Genomic DNA, 20,583 nt, shown 5'->3' with positions numbered 1-20,583 from the left:
AATGACAATGAAAACACAACAATCCAAAACCTATGGGACACAATGAAAGCAATCCTGAGAGGGAAGTTTATAGCTCTACAGGCCTATCTCAAAAAACAAGAAAAATGATACTTAAATCATCTAACTCTACAATTCAAAGAATTAGAAAGAGAGCAACAAGAAAAGCCCAGAGAGAGCAGAAGGAAGGAGATAATAAAGATTAGAGCAGAAATAAATGACATAGAGACCAAAAAAAAAAAAAAATACATAAAATCAATGAAACCAAGAGCTGGTTCTTTGAAAGAATAAACAAGATTGATGAATCTCTAGCCAGGCTCACCAAGAAGCAAAGAGAGAGGACCCAAATAAACAAAATCAGAAATGAAAGAGGAGAAATAACAACAGGCCCCACAGAAATACAAATGATTGTTAAACAATACTATGGACAACTCTACTCCAACAGATTAGACAACTTGGAGAAAATGGACATATTCCTAGAAAAATACAACCTTCCAAACTCAATCAGGAAGAATCTAAAAATCTCAACAGGCCAATACTATGGAAGAAATTGAAGCAGTCATCAAAAAGCTTCCAGAAAACAAAAGCCCAGGACCAGATGGCTTCACAGGGGAGTTTTACCAAATATTCAAGGAAGAACTAAAACCTATCCTCCTCAGACTACTACAAAAAATCCAAGAGGAAGGAACACTTCCAAGTTCATTCTATGAAGCCAGCATCACCCTAATACCAAAACCAGGTAAAGACAACACAATGAAAGGAAACTACAGGCCAATATTCCTCATGAACATAGGTGCCAAAATCCTCAACAAAATCTTAGCAAATCAGATCCAGCAGTACATCAGAAAGATCATACACCATGACCAAGTAGGATTTATCCCAGTGATGAAGGATGGTACGATATCTGAAAATCAATAAACGTGATACATCACATAAACAAATTGAAAGAAAAGAAAAACCACACAGTCATATCAGTTGATGCAGAAAAAGCATTTGACAAAATCCAACACCCATTTTTGATAAAAACTCTCAGCCAGGTGGGAATAGAAGGATAATACCTCAACATAATAAAAGCCATATATGACAAGCCCACAGCCAACATCATACTCAATGGACAAAAACTAACACCATTTCCCCTAAGAACAGGGACAAGACAGGGATGCCCACTCTCACCAATTCTGTTCAACATAGTACTGGAAGTATTAGCCATTGCAATTAGAAAACAAGAAGAAATAAAAGGCATCAAAATTGGAAAAGAGCAAGTAAAACTGTCCCTATTTGCAGACGACATGATATTATACATACAAAACCCTAAAGACTCCATCAAAAAACTACTAGACTTAATACATGAATTTAGCAATGTAGCAGGATACAAAATTAACCCCAAGAAATCTATGGCATTTCTATACACCAATAGTGAACTTTCAGAAAGATTGACTAAAAAAACAATCCCATTTACCATCCCACCAAAAAAATTAAGCTACCTAGGAATAAACTTAACTAAAGAGGTAAAAGACCTCTACTCAGAAAACTACAAGACATTGAAAAAAGATATAGAGGAAGACATAAACAGATGGAAGAACATACCGTGTTCATGGATTGGTAGAATCAATCAAATGTCCATACTACCCAAAGCAATCTATAAATTCAACGCACTTCCCATTAAAATACCAAAGGCATATTTGACAGATCTAGAAAGAACTCTCCAAAAATTCATCTGGAATAAAAAAAGACCCCGAATAGCTGCAGCAATCCTGAGAAAGAAGAACAAAGTAGGTGGGATCTCAATACCAGATATCAAGTTGTATTACAAAGCCACTGTTCTCAAAACTTCCTGATATTGGCACAAGAACAGACATATAGATCAATGGAATAGAAATAGCCCAGAAATCGGCCCGAACCAATATGCTCAATTAATATTTGACAAAGGAGGCAAGAACATACAATGGAGTCAAGATAGTCTCTTCAATAAATGGTGTTGGGAAAATTGGATAGATACATGCAAGAAAATGAAACTAGACCACCAACTTACACCATACACAAAAATAAACTCAAAATGGATAAAGGGCTTAAATGTATGACAGGAAACCATAAAAATACTAGAAGAATCCAAAGGCAACAAAATCTGAGACATATGCCGAAGCAATTTCTTCACCGATACAGCTCCTAGGGCATTGGAAACTAAAGAGAAAATAAACAAATGGGACTACATCAAAATAAAAAGCTTCTGCACAGCAAAAGAAACCATCAACAAAACAAGAAAGCCCACCGCATGGGAAAACATATTTGTCAATGTTATATCTGATAAGGGCCTAATCTCTAAAATTTATAGGGAACTCATACAACTTAACAAAAGGAAGATAAACAATCCAATCAAAAAATGGGCAAAGGACCTAAATAGACAGCTTTCAGAAGAGGACATTCAGAAAGCCAAGAGACATGTGACAACTTGCTCAAAGTCACTAATCATCCAAGAGATGCAAATCAAAACAATGAGGTACCATCTCACACCTGGCAGAATGGCTATCATCAACAATCCACAAACGACAAGTGCTGGAGAGGATGTGGAGAAAAAGGAACACTTGTGCACTGCTGGTGGGAATGCAGACTGGTGCAGCCACTATGGAAGACAGTATGGAGTTTCCTCAAAAAACTAAAAATGGAACTCCCATTTGACCCTGTGATCCCACTTCTAGGAATATATCCCAAGAAACCAGAAACAACAATCAGAAAGGATATATGCACCCATATGTTCATAGCAGCACAATTCACCATAGCTAAGATCTGGAAACAGCCTAAGTGCCCATCAGTAGATGAATGGATTAGAAAACTGTGGTACATCTACAAAATGGAATACTATGCTGCTGTAAAAAAGAAGGAACTCTTACCATTTGCAACGTCATGGATGGTACTGGAGAGCATTATGCTAAGTGAAATAAGCCAGTCAATGAAGGAAACATACCACATGATCTCACTCATTCATGGATAATAGAGACCATTATAAACTTTTGAACAATAATAGATACAGAGGCAGAGCTGCCTCAAACAGATTGTCAAACTGCAGCGGGAAGGCCGGGGAGGGTTGGGGGGCAGGAGGTAGGGGGGTAAGAGATCAACTAGAGGACTTGTATGCATGCATATAAGCATAACCAATGGACATAAGACACTGGGGGATAGGGGAGGCTAGGGGACTGTCTAGGGAGGGAGGATAAAATGGACACATATGTAATACCCTTTGTAATACTTTAAGCAAAAAATAAAAATAAATAAAATAAATAAAATAAAAAATACACACACACACACACAAAACACCTCTTTGCCTCTTATCATCTTTCAATTATTACTTCATTTTTCTGCTGTGTTATCCCCCCAAAAAATCTTCAAAGTAATCTATACTGCCTATACTCATTTTCACTCTGTCTCTCTTTCCTCTTTTTATTTTTTCTCACTTAGTTGGGCTTTTTCTTCAATCAGGAACATTTGACCTAGTTTAGCAGTCTCCCCCTTTGAAGTCTTTCTTCACCTGACTTCTGGAATACCACTGTTTGCATCCCTCTGTGCCCACTGGGTTCTCCTTCTCAATCTGCTTGACTGACTCCTCCACACCTTCCTAACCTCAAAATACTGGAGTAACCTCGGGCTCATGCCTCAGAACTCTTCCCTTCTCTATCTCTATATACCATTAACATGCCATTGACTACTAAGTTTATACCTCCTCCCTAATACTCATGTCTATTACCACCACTTTTAAGTAAATTATTTAAGGCAGGAACCTTGTCTATCTTCATAATTAGTAATTACAAGAGATTAATCAAAGAATTTATACCCATATATGCATAATCCATGAACACAGTCAATGGTGCTGTGAAGGCCTGGGGGATTCAGGAATGGGGTGGAGGGGGGAAGGGGAGAAAGGGAATATCTGTAATACTTTCAACAATAAAGATAAATGTTAATAAATAAATAAATAAATAAATAGTCCTTGACACAGCATTCAATACTTATCTTTAAACTTATGAGTATTGTTACATGAAACACCAGTGTGAGAAAATTGAATGGCAGATAAGAATCATTAGCTAATTTCAAGGAGCTGTTTCTTTTGACAGCCAATGGCATAACAGAAGGCAATTCAAGACATTGTTTTCCAAGGTCAGTAGGTTGTTCCAGACCTGAGAATTGGAGCATCCAAAGAAAGTGATGGATTACATATCATTTAGAAAATTTTCTGTGAACATCTGTTCTCATTCTCAAACCTTCAGGAAGATCTGCATAGCAGAAAGCTCAGGGACGTATTTTTACGAAAGAACATGGAGTACAAGAATTCGATGCTGCCAGTTCAGAGCAAAACCAAGCAATTAAGTGAACGTGAAGGTTTGCTCTGTCTTAAAAAGCTAAGCTTTGACTTTGGGTGGTGGACACACAGTGCAATACACAGATCTTGTAGCATAGAAACCCACATCTGAAATCTGAATTATTAACGAATGCCACCCCAATAGATTCGATAATTAAAAAAGGAAAAGTTGCCCAGCTGGTGTGGCTCAGTGGTTGAGCATCGACCTATGAACCAGAAGGTCTCAGTTTGAGTCCAGGCAGGGTACATGCCTGGATTGCAGGCTCGATCCCCAGTAGGGGGCATGCAGGAGGCAGCTGAACAATGATTCTCTCTCATCATTGATGTTTCTTTCTCTCTCTACCTTTCCTTTCCTCTCTGAAACAATAAAAATATATTTTTAAAAAAGAAAAGTTAAGAAGCCAAAAAAGGACAGACAAAACAAGGATCCAGTCTATGTTTTTTGAACAATAAAAAAATAAATAAGTAATTGATTTTCCAAAAATCCAGGTCACTTAATAGTTTCTCAGACTACAATTCATTAAAAAAACAGTTACTCACAGCGACTGATGAATCTCGGCATAATGAATGCTGCTGAACAAAAGTAGCCAGACACAAAAGGAGCTTATACTACGTTTCCATTTAAGTGAAGATCAAAAGGGGGCTTGAGGGAATGGTTTGGGTAATGGTTTTACAAGTGTATATTTTTCAAAATTCAAGCTCAATACTTACAATATTTACATTTTAAATTGAGTTAAATTTTATATTCATTAAACAAACAAAAGTGTCCTTCAATGAGTATTCTGTGGAAGGCAGGGGAGTGGGAAAGATATATATATAAACAAATTTCTTCACAATCTTTAATATGCTCTTGTATATGTGTGTGTTTGTGTGTGTGTGTGTGCCTGTGTGTGTATACTCATCCATGCATACATATATCTACCTTCTTTAAAAAACAAAGAAAGGGCTTTCTTACCATAAAAAGGCTGTCTTTAGTGTTATTTCTGAACAAGCAAATTATTCTCTTTCAGGCTTTGAGTTATTTCTAGGTGGTATATTTCTAGGTGTAAAATTAATCTAGTTAAATGGTGTACGTATTTAATAATAAATTAAAATAGTACTAACAGTTTCCGAGTTATCTGCCAACATCTGCTTGACTACTCAGAGCTCAAGTCACCAGTGTGAGTAATTCACTTCAGGCACGGGAACTGTAGGCTTTGAATGGAAGTGCCTTGCTTACAGGGAACACTTTCCCAGAATACACCATTTTCTAGCCTTATTTATGTTCTCTCCTCACCCTGACACCCTAATAAATATCCCAGTGCAGCTTACCTGCCTGAGCAATCTGTACAAAAGGCCATTTCTTCAGTTTCTCTCTTTTTAAAGCAAAGGAAAACTTCCCAATGTTAACATATAGCGCAAAGAGAAAAACAGCCTGTTTGGACCGCCCTCCTGGCTGCTGCTACCTTGCAGTTTATGACACACAGACAGAGGGAGGTCTGACGACATGGAGGAGACAGCCTGAGAGCTAGCTAGTCCATTCCCGTGGAAACCACGTGTCCCTCAGTGCAGGCAGCTCTTCCTACTTTGCTGTGGATTTCTTTTGTGTGACTTCGAGAGGGGCTTGTGAATGATTTCTAAATGTGTGCCTCGCTGAGGCAAGCTGCCTGGGGAGGGAGTGACCCTGCTAAGCGAGGACAGAGGAAGCCAACAGGGACCTCGCAGTGCTGGAACTGGCTTGACCCTTACATGCAGTTTTTTTAAATCGGCAAAACAGAAATCAAATTACTATCATATTATGCTGTTGGAAGCTTAAGGGACTGTCTACCAGTGTGATGATTATGAGAGATGCAGAACAGCAATGTGTCTAATGTGTGGACTCTGAAGACAAATGTAAGTTCTCATATTCTCAAACTATATGTTATTGCTGTGTAATTTTCTTCTGGGCTTGAAATTATGCTTAGCTAAAATGTAATCATCTCACAATGAGAATTTCTGATGTGGAAAGTTGTTAATCTTTGCTTAAGACTTTTTTTTTTTCTTTTATTAACTAAGCAGCATAATATAAGCTGAATTTCCGAAAGCAGCTTTGGCAATTCAGCCTAAGACTGAATGAAAACTATAATCCAAAGTACATTAAATTACTATGGGATTAACACTAGATGTTTTTTTAATTGACTTTCTGAACATAGAAGGCATGCAACCTGCTGTTTTGGCTTGCATGCTGTTTTAACACTGCTGTGGCTAACCTAGTCTGATCAGCATAACCAACAGAATGAGGGAGAGATCATTGAGATTCCTGGTAGTTACAAAACTTTTCTTTTTTGGCCAGGACCACATTTTTCTCCCCAAATGCTCAAAACTCTGCAACCTCTATGTTTAAATTTCATTCTGCCTTTTTGACCTTGCTTTGGAGAAAAAAAATGAAACCAAACAGAGGACTCTACTAAAATTGTGAAGGAAGGGAATATAAAGAAAGAGCTACTGGTGTTCTTTAACTACTGTTGCAATAATGGCAGGAAAAAAGCCAACCAAGGAGCCCAGAATGTACACCAGCATCAGTGTGACAGAGTGTGGGGACACAAAAATGGATGGTGAGCAGAACCTATAACTTGTTAATTTTACTACACTTCATCTACTACAAGTTCCAGCTTAGAAATGGATGTTCTTTGTGAAGAAAACACTTCTTTGAGCTCAAGTACAAACTCCTTAATGCAACAAAATGATGGCACAAGGCTCTACAATAATGACTTTAACTCTGGAGAAGCTAACACTTCAGATGCATTTAATTGGACAGTGGACTCAGAAAATCGAACCAACCTTTCCTGTGAGGGCTGTCTCTCACCACCATGCTTCTCCTTACTTCATCTCCAGGAAAAAAACTGGTCTGCTTTGTTGACAGCTGTAGTGATTATTCTAACTATTGCTGGAAACATACTCGTCATCATGGCAGTGTCCCTAGAGAAAAAGCTGCAGAATGCCACCAACTATTTCCTGATGTCACTTGCCATAGCTGATATGCTGCTGGGTTTCCTTGTCATGCCCGTGTCCATGTTAACCATCCTCTATGGTGAGTGGCGTTGGTTTCCCAGTTGTACCCACACTAGTAATAAACAGCATGTGCATGTCATTAGCAGATGAGCCAGGACTCAAGGGACAAAATAAACACAAGGCTTTGTTAATAAACAAGGGTACTCTGTTACACTAATTACTTAAACTTTACTCTTAAGTGGGGTTTACATATTTTTAAAAATCAGACAATCTAGTATCTGTGATCCTTAAAGAGTTCTGTGCTTTGAAACTCATACATTTTGTGTAGAAATTATTATAAATGCCTCAATACAGTCATAAAGCAATAACTTACCTGTCATTCTGAATCTACTTGATTTTCACTCCTTCTTTATTCCCAAATATTCCAGCCTTTAAAACAGGACAGTTCTATCTTTGTCATAGTTTTCAGCACTTCTAATGGAGTGGTAAAACCTTCCCAATTACCTGGGAACATTTGCAGAGAGAACATTAGTGGTGCAGTGGGGTTTAATGTTAAAATATGCAGAGTCTCCATTAGAATAAATGAATGACTCCAATTTTCATTGTTCCCTGCCCAGGGAAGCTAATTTGGAAGGGTGCCTTTAAAAATGCATATGCAGAAACTCCTCCAGTCTGGTGTGGAGGAGGGTAGAAAACAAATGGAAAAAGGTTAATCTTGCTTTCTTCTCAACAGAGTTTGAAAGAGTCAAACCTCTCAGCAAGTCAGCAAACACTGGGGCGGCTTTAGCTGGGGGTAGAATGTGATGTTCTTTCCAAATTATAAGTAATGCAGCCAGATTTTGAAGAGAGAGAGAGAGAGAATTAAGACTGCTGACACAGGCACATCAACAGTCGTCCAGAGCTAGAAACAAGTTGAGTGCTGTCTTTAAGAGGGTATTTTCTGGCCAAGTCTTAGGGCTAAAATATATCAGTCCAGTACTGAGGAGTGGGAAGGAGGGAGGTGAGCAAAGGAGATCAGGCTCTGGTTTGCATATGGTGGGTAATGCTCATTACAAAACAGCCTACTTGACCACTCGAACGTCATCACCAGATCAATTCATTAAATTCGCCTGTCATTTCCCAGATATACTGGAGAGGTCCTCGCTTCCTAAAACCCCACCCTGCTCAAAGGCAAACTCCAGGAATGGGGGGTGACTATCCACAGGGCCGACCAGTCCGGGAACTAAAACCACCGCAGAGGCAGGGTGAGAATGACCCCGAGAAGAGGTGGGGAGTTGAGGGGGGAGAGGAGGCACCAGCCAGCCACCTTAGGAAGCTGGGACCTGCTGGGCGTCTCAGGCTCTGGGTTGCAAGTGCGCCCCCTAGCGACAGCCGCTCAGCGTGTAGCCATTTCCCACCCCGAGTTGAGCTCCTCCCTGGTCTGTCCTCAGGAACTCCTCAGGGGGAGGAAATGCCCCCTCCTTAACCCTACTGCGGAAACCCGGCCTAAGGCTGGGCCTGCCTCCTAGCAGAGAAAACTTCTTTAAGAGCCAACATCAGTTCCGACCAGGCGGAGCATGCCTTCCCCAGGCGCTGCTAAGGAAAAGGATCTAGTCTTTGCTGAAACTCTTTGCAAATAATCGGTGTGAAAGGCACTGAATTAGGCTTATATCCTTTTCTGAATACCTGTGGTGGCATTTTGGTACAGAGAGTATGTTTGAAATGGAGAGTTTGTTCAGCTTTGTGGGTCTGGAATACTGTAAAGAAAAGGTGGTCTTTATAATTTTCCTTCTCACATGCACACAGATTTAACACCATTGCTTATACTGTTATCAAAATTAATTAGGTTTATATAACCATTTGGTCCCCCTCAAAAAATTTATTTAAAAATACAGAACACTTTGCTTATGTCAATAAAGCATATCCTACCTCTCTAATACATCCGGTGACTTCCTTCAGGGGTCCTCCCAGTGGAATCATCTGGAGAGCTTTAGAACAGTGTTTGGGACCCACCCTCCTAGACATCAGGACTTCTCTAAAGTTCTCCAGCTGACTATAATGTACGGCCAGGAATGAGAACCACTGCCCTAAGCATTGGTTGGCAAAGTGGGGTCCCTGGACCAGAGCATCAGCACCCCTGAAACAATTCTCAGGACAGAAACACCATGCTTTTCTTCACCATTGTCTTCATCCTCACCTCTATGAGCCCCAAATTTGAGTTTAAACCCTAAAGCATTATTAGGTAATTATGTTTCATTTTTAAAAGTAAAGACATATTCTCATTCTGGATTTTTAGTCATTTATTCCTTCACGCCAATAGCATTTATTGAGGGACTACTAAATGCCACCACGGGGTAAGACTGAGCAATTATAATAATGATGAAGGGATGGGCCTAGCCACAGGGAATAGGAAATGTGTGAAAGATGTGTGAATAAGTAAGGACTGTATACTGTGAGATGCTTCATAGAGGAGCCCAAAATATGTCATAACTCAGGACCTAAGTAATTTGAAAACAAACCAAAAAGATATGTTTTGTTAGAGCAGAGTGAAAGAAACACTAAAGAGAACCTGTTTACCCCAACAACCTGACAGTTCCAGCCAAAAGAAATGTTCAAACCTGTGCTCATCAGCCAGTGAAATTGTATCGTAGTTAACCACAGTTGTTATTAGGCTTTTTTGAAATATTTAAAATACCTTATGTTGCCCTTTGCTGCCTCTTGTGCCTTTCCCCAGGATGGAAACTGTTGCAGTAGGAGAGAATCCACAAGCCAGAGGCAGCATAAAGCCGCTTACTGACACTAAGCTTCTGCACCCTAGGTTACCAGTGGCCTCTGCCTAGCAAGCTCTGTGCAATCTGGATTTACCTGGATGTGCTCTTCTCCACGGCCTCCATCATGCACCTCTGTGCCATCTCGCTGGACCGCTACGTCGCCATCCAGAACCCCATCCATCATAGCCGCTTCAATTCCAGAACAAAGGCATTTCTGAAAATAATTGCTGTTTGGACTATATCAGTAGGTAAGTGGGAACAATGTTTCAGTCTCATTTGAAATGACAGTTCATACATTCCAAGGACACGTGTTCTGTTTTGTTGCAATGAAACAGAACATCATGAAACTATTATTTTGTTTGTTGCAAGGTGTGATGCAACATAGTAATGATCAGATTTTCTATAGGAAAGAAAAAACGCATTCACGTCACTGGTTGACAACATAAATTTTATATTGCTTTGCACAGGTAAGAATGTATATACCAATAGAGTCCAAATTAGGAATAACTGTGACTAGCCACCTTCCAAAACATATTCCCCATCTCATGCTTCCAAATTCACTATGGTAACTCTTGAGTTTCCCAGAGACTTCAACATTTATAATCACTGGACTTGTGGTCAGTATAATACAGAGCTCCAAACTGGAGAATACACAACTTTGGAGGGGGAGCTAGGAAAGGTGCCTGGTACTGAACTCAGAGGGAGAAGGTGAGAACAAAAGAATGTGGCAGAACTTGCTCATGGGGCAGGCATTTTAGCCTGCCCAGCACCTTTGCAACACCTTCCTCCTTTTATGACACCTCACACCAGAGGATTTCAACCTGCTTCACTGAGGTTGATTACACACATTCACCTATAGCCAGCATTGATCGGTCACCCACCTAACAATCTTGAAAGCTCAGGTAATGGAAGCTAAAGGGGCAGCTCCCAGGCAGCTAAGCCAATTGCACTTGTCACCTCAACAGGCTTAGTCAGTAACCAAAAATTCCCCAGGATTTGTTTGAAGTCACAAAGCTTTGTCGGCAGAAATGCCGTACCTGCTATGCCACCTGGGTGTCAGTATCTACTAACATGAGAGACATGGCATATGGTGGCAGGCTTGACATCAAGGACTAGCATGAGTCTATCCACTGCCTTATAATAAAAAATGCAAAGGTGTAATAAGCAAACAATATAGTACCTTGTGTTTCAGTTCCTGTTGTTTGCCTTGCTACTTAAGGTATAATCTGCAGAGTAGGAGCTCCACTCTATAGGTGAGAAAATTGGGGTGCAAAAAATGAAATGACTTGTGCAAGGCCTACCTTAATAGGGCAAAGGTTTTTTTATTATGATGATGAGAATACTCACAAATTACATTGGTATGATTTTCAAAATTTGAAAAAGTCTTATCTCTTTTCCATTTTAAACTTCACATTATGATCTGAAGGAGGCAAAATCAAAGATCTTGCTGTACATTTTTGATAGATTAGGAAAGCTAAATGGAGAGTGGTTTTGTGGCTTGCAAGGAGCAGGAGGGCTAAACTTCCAGCACCACGCCCTGCTTTTACTGATGAATGTCTCTCCTTACTGAGGAACTAGTTCTTGCTGCCAAAAACTTTTTGTGGTTTCTGGGCCTGTGCAATCTTGGACTCATTCTAGTAGGAGTGGTTCTCAATCCTAGCTGCACATAAGAATCCCTGGGGAGCATAATGGGTCCATAGTAGAACCTGGTGATTCTAAGGTACAGCCAGGGTTGAGGACCACTGAGACAGACAATCAAAGAGGAAGTTGCAATTAGTTTTAGAATTCCCAGTTATTTTTATAGACTATAGGCCCAGTGCACTACAGCTGTGCACTCAGGGAGGGGGGATCGGGGATCCCTCAGCCCCGCCTGCACCCTCTCGCAGTCCAGGAGCCCTCAGGGGATGTCCTTAGTGCTGCCATGGAGGCAGGAGAGGCTCCCGCCACTGCTACTGCACTCACCAGCCGTGAGACCGGCTCAGGGCTTTTGGCTGAGCAGTGCTCCCCATGTGGGAGTGCACTGACCACCAGGGGCAGCTCCTGCATTGAGCGTCTGCCCCCTGGTGGTCATTGCATGTCATAGCGACTGGTCATTCCTATATAATAAAAGGCTAATATGCAAATAGACCGTTCTGCTTATTCCAGTTCTCTGGAATAATTCTTTATGTTTTCATCTATTTTCTTAAATATTAATCACTGTTATTTGGATATCTGAGTAACCTGCTATTCTCTAGGGTCATTTTCCTCTTGGTTCTGTCAGTTAGTATGCCTGATAATTTTTTTTTAATTGAGTATTGAACACTTTGTAAAAAAATTGTGGATACTCTTTTGATGTTCTCTTTCTTGAGAGAGTAGTCCTTTAGCTTTAGCAGGTAGTTAGAATTGGTACCCTCAATTCAGTCAGGGACTGAGTTTCTTTTAGGCTGGATTTTATAAACATTGTTTGCAGCTTACCCTTATACCTAGGGTATATTCACTTCATGACCTCAGATGAAAACCTCAATGTTCTCCATTTTGAAGAGCTCTGAACTCCAAGTTTGTCTCTTCAACACTGTAAGTTGCTGCTAAATCTTGAGCTACTCATCCTCTCAGTTTGTCCCTGTTACAAAGTAGTAAATACCTTGAAGGAAAGGCAGCTCACACTATTACTGTACTATTTCATTCTTTCCTTCACTCCAGAATCTTCACTCCTAAGATCCCAAGTGCTTTGTTATCCCTAATCCCCCAAAACAGTTTTGGGCCCTGAATTCTACTTTATTTGATACTAATATTATCATATCTCCTCCTCATGCTTTGAATCTCTCCAGTGTATCTTTTCTCATCTCCTCATCTTTACTATCTTAGTTCCTTTGTTTTAATGTATATTTTCACAGTTAACTTACAGAAGGATATTTTTAAACAAAATCTGGCAATGACTGCCTTTTGATAATGAAAATCAGCCTATGTACATTATTATGACAATGGACATAATGTTTTATTCCTACCATCTTATTTTCTATTTAGCATATATTTCTCTTTGTAATAGTTTATCCATTTGCCCCCATTTCAGGTTTGCTGACTTGCACAATATCTTCTTCATTGCCTTCACCCCATCCCAGTTAGTTTAAATTTCTACTTGGCTTTTTTCTTTCCATCCCAAATAGTCATTATTATACTGATTTCTATTAATATATCTAAGATAAATAATAATCCTACTAAATTGTTTTATTCCTTATTCATCATGAGTCCCAAGTCATAGGTTTTAGACTTTTTACATAATTTTAAAATAATTCAGTGGTGTTAAAACGAACAGATTGAAATCTCTCAGAGGGGAGGGATGTTGGAGGGCTGGGTGCAAAGGTGAAGGGATTAAGAAAAAAAAAACTTGCCCACTTTGGCTCAGCAGTTGGAGTGTCGGCCCACGTACTGAAGGGTTGCAGGTTCAATTCCAGTCAAGGGCATGTACTTGGGCTAAATGCTCCATCTTGGTCCCAGTCTGGGCACATGTGAGAGGCAAACAATTGATGTCTCTTTCTCACATCAATGCTTCTCTCTCTCTGTCTCTCACCCTTCCTTCCACTCTCTCTAAAAATCAATAGAAAAAATATCCTCAAATGAGGATTTAAAAACAAATCAAAACAAAACAAAAAACTCAGAGACACAGACAGCAGTATGGTGATTACCAGAGGGAAAGCAGGTGGGGAAGGTATAAGAAGGTAAAGGGGGATAAATGATGATGGAAAGAGACTTCACTTGGGGTAGCAAGTATAAAATACAATGAACAGATGATGTATTATAAAGAATTATACACTTGAATTATACATCTATATAATTTTATTAATCAACTAGAGGCCCAGTGCACAAATTCGTGCACCAGTGGGGTCCCTCGCCTGGCCTGCAGGATGGGCCTGAAACTGGCTCTCTGACATCCCCTGAGGGGTCCTGGATTGAGAGAGGGCCAGGCCAGGCTGAGGGACCCCACTGGTGCATGACTGGAGCCAGGCAGGAACGTGGGATGTTGGTCAGTCAGGCAGGGACTGCAGGAGGGGTCCAGGGCGTGTCTGGCCCATCTCATTCAGTCCCAAATGGCTGGACCCCAACAGCAAGCTAACCTACAGGTCAAAGCATCTGCCCCCTGGTGGTCAGTGCACGCCATAGCAAGCGGTTGAGTGGCCTTAGCATATCACACTTTGATTGATTGAATGGACAACTGGACACTTAGTATATTATGCTTTTATTATATAGAATGTCACTCCATTAATTCAATAAAAAAAATTTAAAAAATAGAAAGAGAGAACCAAGATGGCAGTTTAGATAAAAAAGGTACTTACTCCCTCCCATAACCACATCAAAATTATAATTAAAATACATAATAGCCATCATGCAAAACCAACTGAGATCTGGCTGAATGGAAGTCCTATAACTAGAGAAGTAAAGAAGAAATCACATCAACACTGGTAGGAGGCACAGAATGGGCTGGTCCAGACACCCACCTGTAGAGGCCTCCCATGAGGAGCAAGGGGTCCCAGCCCCACACCAGACCACTCAGCACAGGCTGCCAGTACTGGGAGGAAAAGTCCCCATAACTTCAGGCTGTAAAAACCAGTGGCAATTGTGGCTGAGTGTCACAGGCTGCTGGAGTCCCAGCAGTTCCTCTTAAAGGGCAGGGGCATGCAATTACACAGACTAGTTCCCTCTGAGCTAAAGCACTGGGGCAGTTAACTTTGGGGGATCCAGGTACATATGGGGAGGAACTGGATTGTCTGGCATCAGGGCAAAAACTTTGGGAGTGGCTTTCTCCCAGAAAAGGGTGCTCACAGGGGTCATTGTTCCTGTGCCAGACCTCCACCTTCACAGAGCTAACTGGAAGCCATATCTGAGTTTCCATCAGCCTGGCTCACACTGTTCACTCCACCTTTGTGATTCCCTGAGACCCTGCCCCATCCAATTTGTAGCCCAACCCAAGCTGTTTGCAGTGGCTTTTCCATTTGAATGGCCTGTCCTGCCTCAGACTTCAGAATTTCCTAAAATCTCTCAAACAAGCATCAGCTCCCCCATACCTATCAATAAGAGTCCAAAGGACTTGCTCTTGCAGTAGCATGCCTTGCTTTACAGCTGGGCACTTCCAACCCCAACACAAGTAGTAGCAATCTTCAAATCACTCTGTAGCTCCTGCTAGGTGGCCTGGGCCAGTGGCTAACTTTGCACCTCCCTGAAGACCCAAGAGCCAGTGCACCCAGTGGACAGCTTCAGTCTATACCAGATTACAACACTACATGTCCACAAGTGACACATTCAGTATGCACCAAAGCCCACTGAAGCAAATCCTGCTCCATAGAAATTTCTCCTGCACAGCAGCTCTTCCACTGTATTCCAAGCTGGTCCTCACAGCTAATTGGCCTGGAGGTCAATTCCTTCCAGTGCCCACAGCAGCAATCAAGGCTCAACTACAATAATAATGTGCACACAACCCACACAGGGGTCCTCCTAGAGTTCCCAGCTCAAGTGACTGGGGAGGCTGAGCCACTGGATCCTACAGAAAACCTTCTACACAAGGCCACTCTACCAATTTCAGGATACATAGCAATTCTACCTAATACATAGGAACAAACACAGGGAATCAGCCAAAATTTGGAGACAAAGAAACGTCACAAATGAAAGAACAGAAAAAAAACTCCAGAAAAAGAACCAAATGAAAAGGAAGCAAACAAACTACTAGATATAGAGTTCAAAGCAATGGTTATAAGGTTGCTCAAGGATCTTAATGAGAGATTCAAGGGGCTTAGTGAGAACATCAAAGACATGAAAAAAGATGAGTCAGAAATTAGGCATACACTAACTGAAATAAATAATAATTTATAGGTATTCAACAGTAGAGTCGAGGATGCCAAGAATCAAATCAGCGATTTGGAATATGATGAAGCAAAAAATACCCAGTAAAAAGAGCAAATAATAATAAAGAATCAAAAAATATGAAGATAGTTTAAGGAGCCCCTGGGACAACTTCAAGCATACCAACATTCACATTATGGGGGTGCCAGAAGGAGAAGAAAGAGAGCAAGATATTGAAAACCTATTTGAAGACATAATGACAGAATACTTTCCCTACCTGGTGAAAAAAATAGACTTAAATAAACTTACAAGTTCAGGAAGCACAGAGAGTCCCAAACAAGAAAAACCCAAAGAGGCCCACACCAAGATACATCATAATTAAAATACCAAAGGTTAAAGACAAAGAGAGAATCTTAATAGCAGCAAGATAAAAGCAGTTAGTTACCTACAAGGAAGTGCCCATATGACTGTCAACTGATTTCTAAACAGGAACCTTTCAGGCCAGAAGGGAGTGGTAAGAAATATTCAAAGTAATGAATAGCAAGGACCTACAACCAAGATTACTCTATCTTGCAAAGCTATAATTTAGAATTATAGGTCAGATAAAGAGCTTCCAAGACAAGAAAAAAGTAAAAGAGTTCACCACCACCAAACCAGTATTATATGAAATGGTGATGGTTATTCTGGAGGAAGAAGAAGAAGAAGAAGAAGAAGAAGAAGAAGGAGGAGGAGGAGGAGGAGGAGGAGGAGGAGGAGGAGGAGGAGGAGGAGGAGAAGAAGAAGAAGAAGAAGAAGAAGAAGAAGAAGAAGAAGAAGAAGAAGAAGGAGAAGGAGAAGAAGAAGAAGAAGAAGAAGAAGGAGGAGGAGGGGGAGGAGGAGGAGGAGGAGGAGGAGGAGGAGGAGGAGGAGGAGGAGGAGGAGGAGAGGGAGAGGGAGAGGGAGAAATACATATCTATCAAAAATTGAATCTAAAAATTAAAAATAAACAAGCAAGGAATCTAGTGAATAAAATAAACTGATGAATAAAATAGAACCAGAATCATGGAAACATGGAACAGACTGATGAATCTCAGAGGGAATGGGGAGTGGGGTTTGGGGGTCAGGAAGAAATTAACCAAAGAACTTATACACATATATGCATTACTTACAAACACAGACAATAGTTGCTGAAGGCCTGGGGCAGGGTGGGAACCAGGTGGGAGTAATGGAGGGGGGCAGTGTCTCTGTAATAAAGTGCACTCAACAATAAAGATTTAAAAATATAACAATAAAAATACCTACCAAATTTTAAAAATAATAGTAATCTAGTGGTGCACTAGATCTATTTAAGTAAAAAATTTCATAAAGATATAACTGACTGCATGAGAAATTGTAAGTTTTATATGGCTAAAATAAATTATAAGCAAAATCAAAAGAAAAAAATTTCAGTTTATATGAATAACAGACCAATGGTTGATCTCCTTAACATACATTTTAATTTTTTAAAAAATATATTTTATTGATTTTTCACAGAGAGGATGGGAGAGGGATAGAGAGTTAGAAACATCGATGAAAGAGAAACATCGATCAGCTGCCTCTTGCATACCCCCGACTGGGGATGTGCCCACAACCAAGGTACATGCCCTTGGCCGGAATCGAACCCAGGACCCTTCAGCCCACAGGGCGACGCTCTATCCACTGAGCAAAACTGGCCAGGGCTTAATGCGTTTTTAAGAAAAGGAGAAGACAGACCTGGCCAGTTTTCTCAGTGGCTAGGGCATCAGCCTGTGGACCAAAGGGTTGCGAGTTTGATTCCTGGTCAAGGGCACATGTCTCAGTTGTAGGCTCAATCCCCAGCCCCAGTCAGGGCACCTGTGAGAAGCAACCAATCAATGTGTCTCTCTCACATCAATGTTTTTCTCCCCCCCGCCCCACCCCCGCACTTTTTTTCATTCCACTCTGTTTGAAAATTAATGGAAAAATATTATCGGGTGAGGATATTTCCAATAAAGACATAAACTATATGAACAGGCAATTCACAAGGACATAACTTGAAATGGACAATAAAACTCATGAAAAAAATGTTTAGCCTTTTAAACAGTTATGGACATGTAATTTAAGACAATAATGCAATACCATTTTTACCCATGGAAAAATTAAAATGAGTGAAAATACCCAGTGTGGTTCAGGATAGTGCCCTATGTACTCTCTTACCCTGTTTGTATAATGTGAATTGTTTGTACTTGGACAATCTAGCAAAATTTATTAAAATTTGACCTACCAATCCCATGAGAGAATCAGTTCTACAGAAAAACAAAAGTACAAACAAAACTTTTTAATACTGCAATTTGGTGGATTAGCAATTTTGGGGAAAGTGGACAGGTTGGATTATGGTTAGATTATGGTTGGGTTATGGTTTTTATCTAAATTATGGAATATTTTGCAGCTGTTAAAAATATTGAGTTGGACCCAGCTGGTGTAGCTCAGTGGTTGAGCATTGACACATGAACCAGTCAGGGCACATGCTTGGGTAGCTGGCTCGATCCTCAGTGTGGGGCATGCAGAGGGCAGCTGGTTAATAATTCTCTTTTGTCACTGATGTTTCTCTCTCTCTCTTTCTCCATTCCTCTCTGAAATCAATATATATATATATTTAAAAACATTGAGTTGGGATTATTTCATATTCAAGTGGAAGAATATCCATGATGTTAAGTTCAAAAAGCATGTTTTGGCATTCTGTGCATGACCTGAGCCTATCTGATAAAATAATAATAGTAATAATATGGAGATAAACATGTATTAGCACCGAGAAACTATTGAAAGAATTCACACTTATCAAGAGGTGAAATTTAAAAGAATGGCAGGATTGTTATATTTTCCCCTATGTACTTTCATAAAGTTTTATCACAAATATGGTGATGATAAAAAATAGTTACACGCACATGGTGGGAGAGAAGGCTTCATAGAGGAGATAGATGGCTGACCTTCAAAATTTGCTAGGATCTAACAAACGGCAGCCTTGGTAACCACATCATAGATTACTCAAGTTTCCTTACACTAGTTATTTTTGGGATTTGCTGTTTCTTTTCCACTGCTTACTGCTACTAACTTGGTCACTTTATTTTTTCCAAGGCGTTCATCTAATTCTGAGGAAAATGAATATAATTACAACTCAATTGTGTTTTCTATTTGTGATCTTCTCTGAGTAAAGGAGTGATGACAGAAAAGACTGAAGCATTAGATTAAGAATGATCCTAGGATCCTCTGTGGATTTCATTTTCCCTTCACAACCCTAATATTCATGATCAAAAATACATAGCTGTGATTTCATTACAATATATAAAGAAAGCAAACCCTTTCTCCCTCATGATGTTTGCCTTGCTAATGCCATATGAGATAAGACAATGGACAATACTTATTTCCAACCATTTTTAACAGGTAAAGATATCCTATATAATAAAGAGGTAATATGCAAATTGACTGTCACACCCTTTCACAAGATGGCCGCCCCCATGTGGTCACAAGATGGCTGGCAGGGGAGGGCAGTTGGGGGCGACCAGGCCGGCAGGGGAGGGCAGTTGGGAGCGATCAGGCCAGCAGGGAGGGCAGTTGGGGGGACCAGGACAGCAGGGGAGGGCAGTTGGGGGTGACCAGGCTGGCAGGGAGGGCAGTTGGGGGTACCAGGCCAGCAGGGGAGGGCAATTGTGGGCAATCAGGCCTGCAGGGAAGCAGTTAGGCATTGATCAGGCTGGCAGGGGTGTTGTTAGGGGGTGATCAGGCTGGCAGGCAGAAGCAGTTAGGGGTAATCAGGCAGGCAGGCAGGCAAGTGGTTGGGAGCCAGCAGTCCTGGATTGTGAGAGGGATGTCGACTGCTGGTTAAGCAGTCAGACATCCCCCGAGGGGTCCCAGATTGGAGAGGGTGCAGGCTGGGCTGAGGAACACTCCTCCCCAGTGCACGAATTTCATGCACCGGGCCTCTAGTAAATCAGATAAAAAGAAAATTACCATTTTCACACTGTCATATTTTGACAAGCAAGCAAAGAATCCAATTTACATTTTATTGCACTTATTTCATTTCAGAAATATATTTGTAGTTCATGGAGTAATTTTGAAGTATAATGGGTCTAAATACAAAGATTTTTGCCCCTCAAGGGTAAGCATGACCATGAATTTTATGCATTATTTCTTTTATAGAGAAAAGGCAAGCTGTGACACATTTATTAAGGGCTTTTACCTTCCCAAACTATGACAATCATGCATCAATTCTAAACTGAATGCTTATGTCCCTTGGTCCAAACTCTGGCCTTCAGGCAAGTCAAAAAGTTACCATCCTACCTAACCAGGGCAAGTTTATTAAGAAGCTTTGAGGGACAGTAGATTTAGTTTGTAGCGTTTGCAGTTTTTTATTTAAGATTTTGATTATCTTTTTATGTTTATGAACAAATTTATATTTTGTTTTCTATGGTTGTTGTATATAGTTTTTGCTGTAGGACTTGGAGTTATACTACTAGTTCTGTCCCTTATAAACAGTGCAACCTAAGGCAAGTTACTTAACCTCTCTGCACCATCAGTTCCCAATAAATAAATAATAATAGTAACAGCACAAGAGTATGAGGCTATTTTAATGATTAAGTGAATAAATATAATGTTTGTCTCATAAGTGTTATAAGTTTATATATTTTTTTTCTGTAAGGGTCTTGTGTTTTTCTAACATAAATTAGGAGG

General features: G+C 40.4%; 1 protein-coding gene across 3 annotated transcripts in view; it reads left to right on the top strand.

Annotated features, from left to right (window-relative positions):
• Positions 1 to 5,816: 5,816 nt before the first annotated feature.
• The window catches only part of HTR2A (5-hydroxytryptamine receptor 2A), a 119,671-nt gene continuing 104,904 nt past the window's right edge, over positions 5,817 to 20,583 (top strand). The window contains exons 1-3 of one of the 3 annotated variants that reach the window (XM_081083021.1): positions 5,817 to 6,220; positions 6,660 to 7,397; positions 10,116 to 10,316. In XM_081083021.1, coding sequence (XP_080939147.1) covers positions 6,986 to 7,397; positions 10,116 to 10,316 — 613 coding nt within the window. In that variant the 5' untranslated portion in view covers positions 5,817 to 6,220; positions 6,660 to 6,985. Of the gene's footprint in view, positions 6,221 to 6,659; positions 7,398 to 10,031; positions 10,317 to 20,583 lie in introns of all 3 variants that reach the window. The other 2 variants (XM_081083022.1, XM_081083023.1) reach the window with 2 other exon arrangements.

The sequence above is a fragment of the Myotis nattereri genome (assembly GCF_964212035.1).
Source record: "Myotis nattereri genome assembly, chromosome: 2".
NCBI lineage: Eukaryota > Metazoa > Chordata > Mammalia > Chiroptera > Vespertilionidae > Myotis > Myotis nattereri.
Note: the sequence above shows the minus strand (reverse complement) of the source record. Positions and strands in the feature narration are given on the sequence as shown.